Source organism: Chlamydotis macqueenii, chromosome 13 (genome assembly GCF_036417535.1).
Source record: "Chlamydotis macqueenii isolate bChlMac1 chromosome 13, bChlMac1.mat, whole genome shotgun sequence".
In the NCBI taxonomy this organism is placed as follows: domain Eukaryota; kingdom Metazoa; phylum Chordata; class Aves; order Otidiformes; family Otididae; genus Chlamydotis; species Chlamydotis macqueenii.
This window is the reverse complement of record NC_141568.1, coordinates 15,960,605-15,970,251: the sequence shown is the minus strand read 5'-3', so window position 1 is coordinate 15,970,251 and position 9,647 is coordinate 15,960,605. Positions and strand designations below refer to the sequence as shown.

Genomic DNA, 9,647 nt, shown 5'->3' with positions numbered 1-9,647 from the left:
AGGGTCTGGGACAAGCAGGCAGCTGGAGCGGGCAGAGCCAAGCAGCCCTCGCTGCTGCCACAGCCTCGGGGGCACCCCTGGGTGCTCTGCACATCCAAGGTGCCACGGGGCATCAGCTCCCTGCCTGGCAAACAGCAGGCAATGCCAAAGGGCAGTGGACACCCAGGGACTGTCCCCTGGGGTCTCCAGCCTGTGCCCACACAGGTTTCGCAGCTCCCTGGCATCCCTGCCCATGGTCCGCACTGATTTGAGCCACGGTGCTTTGCCAGCGGAGCCTCACAGCTGCATGGGATGGCGTATCTGAGCGAAGGATGGATCACCAAATCTGGCACTGCTTGGGAGGGGACAACGAGCCCAGAGCAAGGGCTTTGGGGAGGCATGTGCCCTCAAGAGAGGGGAGAAGGGGACCTGCAGTCCTCTGCAGGGTCCCCTGAAGACAATGTGCTGTGGCGACTGAAGAAAATCACGGGCAACCGGAGGCAGGAGCAGGTTCATCACGTGCCGCTGCGTCACTGTGGGTGACTGGAGTCAGACGTCCTTCAGTGGGGAGTCAGAGCAGACCCATGCCAGGTCACCTCCTTGGGAGCTGGCCGCTGCCCCCTCCTCCTCGCCTGCCTGGCACCGGCACTGAGTCACCGCCAGCCACTGGCACCAGCCCTGGCATGTCCCGTGGCTTTCGGCAACAGACTGTAGCCACTCCGGGTGTCACAGGCACCTGTCGCAGGGATGGGTGCCACCACCACATCTTCCTGAAGGTTGTCTACCTCCTTCACTCCTTTCCGAAGTGCCCCGTCCCTGCCATGCCCTGCAGAGCCATTATCCCAGCTCAGCCATCACATCCCACCAGCGAGTGTCATCTCCGTCTCTGCCTGGAGCCCCGGAGCATCTCGCTGACTCACCCACGTTCATTCACCCGGCAGTCTTGGGGTGATTGCCACGGATGTGCCTGGAGATGGAGCCAGGAATCCCAAGCAGGGGACATGGCTGCCAAGGGGTACCGCTCTGGCATGGCAAGGGCTGCCAAAATAATTGCCACATAGGGACTGTGCCCATTTTGCTCAGCTCCGGGGAGCAGCATCAGGCTTATGTAAATGATGGAGAACCCTCCAGCTCTCCCAGCAAATGGAGGGCAGTGGCCAGAAGGCAAACTGGGGCCCGCAGGGCCTTGTAACAGGGGTATTTCAGCAGCAGGAAGGCCTCCCCGGGGTCCTAGCCCTGCAGCTCATCACCCCAATTACAGGCAGCTCCTGGAGGTGACATGGCTGGCACATGTCCGATTGACAACCCACTGCTCCAGCCCTACCCCAAATTAATTACAGAACACACCAGGAACAATACAAGACCTCCCAGAGCACTGATCCCCAGTCCTGCATCACCTGGAAGATGCTTTTTTTCCTTCATGAAAGGAAAGAAAGAAGGGAAAAAGGGCTGGGGTTTGATCTCCTGAAAACCTGCTGAAGAGGTTTTCCTCCACCCCATCCTTGCGGGGCAGCGGTTGCACAGCACAGCCGACGTCGTTCTGTTCCCCCAGCGTGAGCTTCGCCTTCCTCCTCCCAAGCTGGAGGAGAGGGACCACTTCGGAGGGGCTGCCTGTCCCCGCATCCCTGGGCCAGGGCCAGGGACAATGTGCCAATGCCCCATGGCTGTGCCTGGGCAGCCAAAGGTGCCGGGCAGTTCGGGAGGACACGGTGGACGCCACGGTGCCATTGCTATTCCCTGTGCATCCATCCAGACATGGCTGGAAACATTTTCCTGGGCATATTCCTGCACTGTGGGAGTGCTCAGCCGGTTATTTTGGGAGCAGAGCACATACGGGACCCCAAGGAGATGTCCCCCCTCTGCCATGACACCCACAGCGCAGGGGGCCATAGCTGGGGCTCGCAGGTGGGTCGCTACCTGAACGTGTGTTACCCTGCACGTTTGTGTTTCCCTGCTCCCGTGGGAGCGACTGACGCCCTTGGCACGTGCCTGGTCCCTGGCACCGTCCCCGCCATCACACCCCAGTGCATCAGCAGCAGCGTGATGCTCACACGACCGCAGGGCTGGCACGTCGGGGCACCAACGAGCCGCTGCCGGGGCGGTAGGGGCGAGGAAGGGGCCCGTTGGTTCTGCCTTCCTCAGGCTTTTATGTACCGATTTCCCACCCTGGCCTGGCTGAGCTGGAGGAGACGCCGAGTTGGGGCGCTGGCACCGCTCCCCACCAGGTCACCCAACAAGCTCCCAACATGCCCAGACAACTGGGTGGTAAAAATACTCCCTGGCCCGCTGTTTGGGCTGGGTTAGCATCGCCTCTGACAAGCCGCCTTAGCCAGGCACTGCAGGCAAGAGCCCAGCCAGGATAAAATCCCGAAGCAGAGGAGTTTTGGAGCACAGGGAAGCCAGGATGGGGTACCACCAACACTGAGGAGCACACAAAAACCCCAGGCGTAAGAAGGAAGGATGCTCCACGGCTGGCAATGCCCTCTGGCCATGAGGCAGTCCCTCCTCACACCCAAAATCTCAGAAAGCATCATTCCATCTTTTTTTTTTCATGCCTTCCACCCCAAACCCTCCCTGCTCTTTCGAGGGGGTGGGTAAAACCCGCCGGAGGAGTTGACTAGGGTGATGGCAGCTCGCCCGCCACCCTCCTCCCCTGCACATCCGGCTAATGGTGTGCGGAAATTAATTCAGACGAGTGGGACGGAGCATCGCAGCTGGGAAGGAGATGGGGCCCCCGAGGTGCCATGTGTGGCGCCAAGGGGACGAGGGTGCCGCCGTCCTGGGGCGCTGGGAGGGCATGGCAGGCTCCGGCCAGGCCAGTCCGGCTTGTTGCTGCTCCCGCTCGAGGGGAGGGTGTCAGAACCACGGGAAGAGGTCTGGGGCAGGGGACCACATCCCTGTCACCCCGCTGTGCCAGCTCCCCATCACCCCACTGTGCCGGCTCTGGGAGGAGGGGGCTGAGCGCTCCCTGCAGCGGTGACACCCCTGGGGTCAATGCACCCCGCCCTCCAGCCCCGCCTGAGACATCCAGGGGCTCAGCAGCTTGATTTTGGAAAAGAGTCGGGCTGCGGGGGCCTCCCTGGGTGCCCCCCCTCAGGACCCAGCCCATGGGAGCGCAGCAGTGCTCCCAAAGCAGGTGCCATCCGTGTGATGAGAGCTGGCCATTCTCTGCACCCCTCCAACACCTCAGCGGGGAGCGGTGGCCGCCCAGGCAGCCCCCCCTGCTCCCCCCAGCACCCCGGGGAGGGGGGACATGGGAACCCCGGCTCTTGCCCGGCAGGCCGGGCAGTGAATCAGCAGCACCCGGGGCAGGTGCCAGGTCGAGCCGTGCGCAGGCTGCGAGGGGCGGAGGTTTTGCACTCGTTCCCGCTTGGCCAAGGATAAATAGGAGGCGGCTGCGAGTCCTGCCAAAGCCGCTCTTCCCATTACTCAACGCTTCCGACCGCCGGCACCCAGCCCAGGCAGACATGGACTCCCAGGACTGCCCTTGTGCCACCGGTAAGCCAGCGCTTGCCTCCACCTCGGCCCCGGGAGGCTGCGGGAGCTGGAGCATCCCGGCGGGATCACTGATGCTCCTGCCTGCCAGCCTCTTCTGCTCTCGCTGATGCTCTCATCTTGGCTGGGCTGGCTGCTGAAATCCTCTCCCAGCACTGTGGTGTTGCACCTGGAGAGCATCTCACCGGGAAGCGGCCGGGAATGCCGTGACCTTCCCACCCAGCGAGGCTGAAGCATCAGCCCCGGCCGGTGTTGCTGGAGAGTGGATGCTCGGAGGGGTGGCGATGCTCTCCCTGCGGCCCTCGCCTCGGAGCATCCCCAGGGATGTGGGGATCCCCTCCCACCACAATCACTCAATCCTTTTTCTCCTTTTCTCTGTGTCTTAGGTGGCACCTGCACCTGCGGGGACAACTGCAAATGCAAAAACTGCAAATGCACATCCTGCAAAAAAGGTAAGGGGGGGGTCCTCAAGTACACAGCAGGGGCAGAAACACTTGTGGGGGGTTTCACGACACATCCCTAGACAGACTGAATCAAATCAGGCTCAGTACTACCAGAGATGAGTTTATTCCTCCTGTATTTTTTGCCCCCAAAGTAGCACAGGGTGAATTCCCACACCCCCAAGCAAGACAAGCCACCTGCTATAACCCAAAACTCAGCGTACCCCTTGCTGGTCCCCCAGACTTAGGAGGAAACCAGCACTGGGATTTCTTCCCGCTGCTCCTGATGCCACCAGCCCCGGGCAGAGCAGGGAGTGGGAGAGTTTGCACAGAGAGGATCTGGGGGGGCCCGGGGAGCCCCTGGGGGTCCTGCACCCTCCTGCTGCCTCCCCAGCACCGGCCTGGGATGCAAAAACACCCCAGGAGATGCCACTGGGGATGGGGATGCTGCTAAAAGGGGAGGATACAGGGGTTGATGGGACATCTCCAAACCAGCCATCACCCATGGGACTCCCCCCCACCCTGAGACCCCCCCTGGGAATGCCCCTGACTTATTTTTCTCCCCACCACAGGCTGCTGCTCCTGCTGCCCAGCGGGATGTGCCAAGTGCGCGCAGGGCTGTGTCTGCAAGGGACCCCCCTCTGCCAAGTGCAGCTGCTGCAAATAGGGACCCCCAGCTGCACATCAGGGGGTGCTGCACATCTGGGGGGCCGGAGAAGAAGAATAACCTTATTGTCTATGTTGGTTTGTTTTTTTTATATATGTTCAGATATGTTTAGCGTTTGCCACTTGTGAGATGTAATAAGCTGCCTAAATAAAGTGATGTGTATATAAAGGTCTGTAAGGAGCCTGGCACTTCTGTCGGACGGGGCGGTTTCCCTGAGCAGCGGGAGGGCAGCGCGTTTGGCGGGTCATGGCAAAGAGCCCGTGTCTTATTTTTGCTCCTTTCTTCCAGTCTTGGCTCTGCCCTTCCTACCAGCAGCTCTGACTCTTGTTTTAACACTTTCCCTGCACAACAAGGTAATTTATAGGTGTGTTGGGGTTTTTTTTCCCCCACCCTGTTGTTACCCAAGGGCAAATCCCATGCTCTCTCCCTCCACCAGAAATCCTCAGGGCTAATGAGCAGCTCGTTATTACAAGCCTTCACCAACAGTGTAATAACCGCTGCAGCCCTACCCATTTCCAGGGGTAACGTTTCCACAGCAGGTGGAGCAGCGGGGAAACAGGTTTAGTTTTCCTGCTGGCAGTTTCATTGAACTGGCTGGAAGAACCACCCTGCTTCTCCCCGTGCCACCTCTGCCAGCCTGCCAGGGAGCTTCTGCGGGGAGCCCCAGGTGGCCTGGATGCCTGTGATGGGGTGCGATGCCTGTGATGGGATGTGATGCTCACACTGGGGTGCAATGCCAGTGATGGGTTATGATGCCCATGATGGATGTAACGCCCGTGCCAGAGTGCAACGCCTGTGACGGGATGCGATATCTGCAGTGGGTTACAATGCCTGTGCCAGTGCGCAATGCCTGCAATGGGGTGGGATGCCCGTGCTGGGTTGCAATGCTGTTGTGGTTCAGCCCTGGTCACCATGCAGTTGCTCGCTCTTCCTCCCCAGGGGGATGAGGGAGAGAATCAGGAAGAAAGGAAAAATCCTGGGTTAAGATGAAGACAGCTTACTAGAATAGCAAAGAAAAATTACAATAATAACAGAATCTAAGGATACTAAAATATTTAAAATGAACGATGCATGATTTCTCACCACCTGACATCTTAATGATCCTGAGCAGCAATCATGGAAATAAAACAAAGCAGAAAGCAAAGGAGTGAGAGGGAGAGCAAGGCCGTGCCTGGCCAACCTCCAGTTATATACTGAGCATGATGTTTATGGGATGGAATACTCTCTTTGGCCAGTTTGGGTCAACTGTTCCGGCTGTCTCCCTCCCAGCTTGGTGCACCTGCACATTAGTGAGACCTGGGAAGCTGGACAGTGTCCTTGGTCTCTTTAGCAACAACTCATAACATCAGTGTGTTTATCAACATTCTTCACATCCAAAATCCAAAACATATCGGCTACTGAGAGGAAAATTAACTCCATCCCTGCTGAAACCAGGACAAAAGCCCACGCCAGGGTGCCATTCCCACAATGGGATGCGATACCCACGCCGGGGTGTGATGCTCGCCTTGCCCAAGCACAGCCACGCTGCTGCCAAGGTGCTGCACCCCAGGTGCCATGCGGCACCGTGCTGCTTCCCAGGACACACAAAGGGTCTTGCCTGTCCCCATCCCAAATAAAGCCTTTCATGGCCTCTTTTTAGCTGCGAAACCCTTCCTGACCCATCCAGCCGCTGCTGCCAGGACTCAGCCAGGGTTTCAGCACGGCCGAGGCCATCCCTGGCCACCAGCTGCTCGAGGTGCCAATGCCCAGGGGTTAAACCCTTGCTCCAGGAGGGCTCTTTCCTTCCCCAGGGTGTCACCTGAGATGTTACCATCACTCCACTGCTTCTGATGGGTGTGAAGCATGTCCCTACGCCAGCTGAATGTAGGGCAGGGCAGGCACGCCACAGGCAGGGCACAGCATCAGCTCTGGAGCATCAAACTGAGCTCTACTCTGCAAATAGCATGGTTATCTTTATTCCTTCCTATCCAGAGAGATTTAAGTGCCAGCCATGCAAAAACATTGTTGGTGAGCCCACAACAAGCATGAAGGAGTGGTTGCTAATGGGATTTATCCCCAAACGTGTGGTTTAACCAGCAGGGCTGAGAGCATCCTTCCAGCCTTGCTGTTCCTGGTAGGTTTCATAGAATCACGGAATGGTTTTGGTTGGAAGGGACCTTTAAAACCCATCCACTCCAAACCCCCTGCAAGGAGCAGGGACATCTCCAACCAGATCAGGTTGCTCAGAGCCCCATCCAACCTGGCCTGGAATGTTTCCAGGGACGGGGCATCCACCACCTCTCTGGGAAACCTGTTCAGTGTTCCACCACCCTCATTGTAAAAAAAAAAAATCTTCCTTCTATCTAGTCTAAATCTACCCTCTTTTAGTTTAAAACCATTCCCCTCATCCTATCACTACAGGTCCTACTAAAAAGTTTATCCCCATCTTTCTTACAACCTGCCTTTAGGTACTGGAGAGCCGCTATCAGGTCTCCCGGGAGCCTTCTCTTCTCCAGGCTGAACAGTCCCAACTCTCTCAGCCTGTCCTCATAGGAAAGGTGCTCCAGCCCTCTGATCATCTTTGTGGCCTCCTCTGGACTCGCTCCAACAGGTTCATGTCCTTCTTATGTCGGGGGCTCCAGAACTGGATGCAGTACTGCATGTGGGGTCTCACCAGAGTGGAGTAGAGGGGCAGAATCACCTCCCTTGACCTGCTGGCCACATTTGTTTTGACGCAGCCCAGGATGTGGTTGGCTTTCTGAACTGCAAGCAGGCATTGCTGGTTCATGTTCAACTTTTCATCCACCAAGTCCTTCTACACTATCTACCCCTTCATCCCCCGGCCTGTACTGATACTGGGGGTTGCCTCGACCCATGTGCAGGACCTTGCACTTGGCCTTGTTAAACCTCATGGGCCCACCTCTCCAGCTTGTCCAGGTCTCTCTGGATGGCATCTTATTCCTCAGGAGTGTTGACCACATGACTCAGCTTGGAGTCATCTGCACATTTGCTGAGAGTGCCCTTGATCCCACTACCTATGTGGTTGATGAACATATGGAACTGTGCTGGTCCCAGTACGGACCCCTAAAGGACACCACTCATCACTGGTCTCCATCTAGACATCGAGCTGTTGACCACTACTCTCTGGATGTGACCATTCAGCCAATTCCTCATCCACCAAACAGTCCATCCATCAAATCCATCTCTTTCCAATTCACAGAGAAAGATTTTGTGGGGGATGCCACTGGATCCCTTACCCACACTAGGAGGGGGTTTGCATCAGTCCTGCCCCATGGCCCAGTCCCTTCCCCGTCCCTGTGCCCCACGGCAGCGCGATGGAGAGCAGCTATTGAATGCTGTCCCCTGCCTGCGTGGGAAGTGGGGGGCACACAGGGGTCCTGGAAGCTCAGCTTCCCTGAGATGTGTGCTGGGCAGCTGCAGTTCCTCTGCTCGCTTTATGGCTGCTATAAAATGAGAGTTGCACCCGGCATTCCTCTCACACGGGAACAGCATCGGGATTAACCGCTCCGTGCCGGCCCCAGGAAATCAGAGTACCAGCAACGATGCGGGAAACCCCTCGAGGTCCCCTCTCTCCTTTAGCATCCGGCACATGCTCTGCACCCCGGCATTTTGGCAAACCTACGTCTCAGGCGAGACACAGCTCATCCCTCCCTGTCTCACTGCGGGATGACTTCATTACTCACTGGAAATGCCTCGATTGGGAAACAGGGCATTTTCTGGGATCATTTCCCGCCCCGCCTCCATGCACCGTCCTTAGGGGATGTTGCACTGCCCCTTCCTGCTCACTGTGACGAGGGCTCAGGGCCACGTGCTCCAGGATCCAGGACAGTCCGTCCATGGGTGACGTGTAGGATTACCAGAAATCTGGGAATTCGCCTGCCTCCCCCTCAGCCTCGCCCCTGCACGCTCACTCCCCACTTTCTGGTCCAGCCCAATGGCGGGGTGCGCATCCCCATTTTGGATAGCGGGAGGCTCTCCTTTCTTCAAACGGAGGTGCACCGGAGCCCATCGAGCAGTGCTCCCACTGGGGAGCAGTGGACCAGCTGGCAGCACTGTGCTGGGCGGGTGTTTGGGAAGTGATTTCCCAACCCATGTTTACGTGCAATAACACCACACGTGCAGTAAGACCACACGTGTACCGTGATTTCACCTTTACTCCTTTCCCGCTCAGCCAGCGGCGAATGCAATGCTTGCTGGCTCAGCCTCATATTTACACTCCCTCGCTGCTGCCTGCAAAACACTGCCAGGAAAAAAAAAAAAAAAAAAGTTAGTGTTTTTGCAAAGAAGCACGAGCCGTTCCCTGGCACAGCCACCCAGAGCCACCAACCCCCTCCTGGTCCCCGGGCCTGCTGGCCCAGGGTCTACAGGGATGGACCCCATCTGCAGTGCCAGCTTCAAGCCCACGCTTGCCCCGTTTGCGACACCACCAGCGGGCTCGGGCACAGCCTGTCCCTGGCCCAGCTGCTGTTTTCCGTGCCGGGTGCCAAGCCGGCCGCGGGCACAAGCAGGGCAGTGGAAGCCAATTGGCACGTAAACGCCACGACAAGGGGGAAAACCCACGGGCACCAGTGGTGCCGGGAAGCCGTGATTCCCAACAGCCCTTGGCTGGGGGTGCCATGCTGCCGTGCCGCATCCCGCTGCTGCAGCCCCGGGCTCACCCCTCCTGGGGGACCAGCCGAGCACTCCAGCCCCACAGGGGCTGCCCCACTCTGAGTCCCATCCCCACGGACAGCCACGTGCGTTCCACGGTCTCCCCAAGGGAAGGGGGCCCAGCTGCACCCCAGCTCTGGGCACACGGGGCTGGGAAGGGCCAGGAAGCACAGCGAGGCTGTCCCAAATGTGCGGGACTTGGTGGCGGTGCCATCCCAGTGCTGTCACGCCCCCACCAGCCCTTGGCATCTTCCCAGCGTCTTGGGCCCCCAAGGATGCAGCACCCCGCCCGGGGGGCTGGTGGCAGAAAGGGGTGCGGGTGGGACCCCCTGGCTGGGAGCCGACGGCGGGGCGAGGCGGGGCGAGGCGAGGGGGGGGGGCGGGCGGCGGACAGGGCAATGACCCGGGCTGAGCAC

At 58.7% G+C, this 9,647-nt stretch overlaps 1 protein-coding gene across 1 annotated transcript; it reads left to right on the top strand.

The window, feature by feature from the left end:
• Positions 1–3,380: 3,380 nt before the first annotated feature.
• On the top strand, positions 3,381–4,753 carry LOC104478618 (metallothionein-1). The gene is made up of 3 exons (XM_086758141.1): positions 3,381–3,477; positions 3,861–3,926; positions 4,487–4,753. Exons 1-3 carry the CDS (start codon positions 3,447–3,449, stop codon positions 4,579–4,581), a joined length of 192 nt encoding a protein of 63 aa, XP_086614267.1. The 5' UTR covers positions 3,381–3,446; the 3' UTR covers positions 4,582–4,753.
• The last annotated feature ends 4,894 nt before the right edge of the window (positions 4,754–9,647 follow it).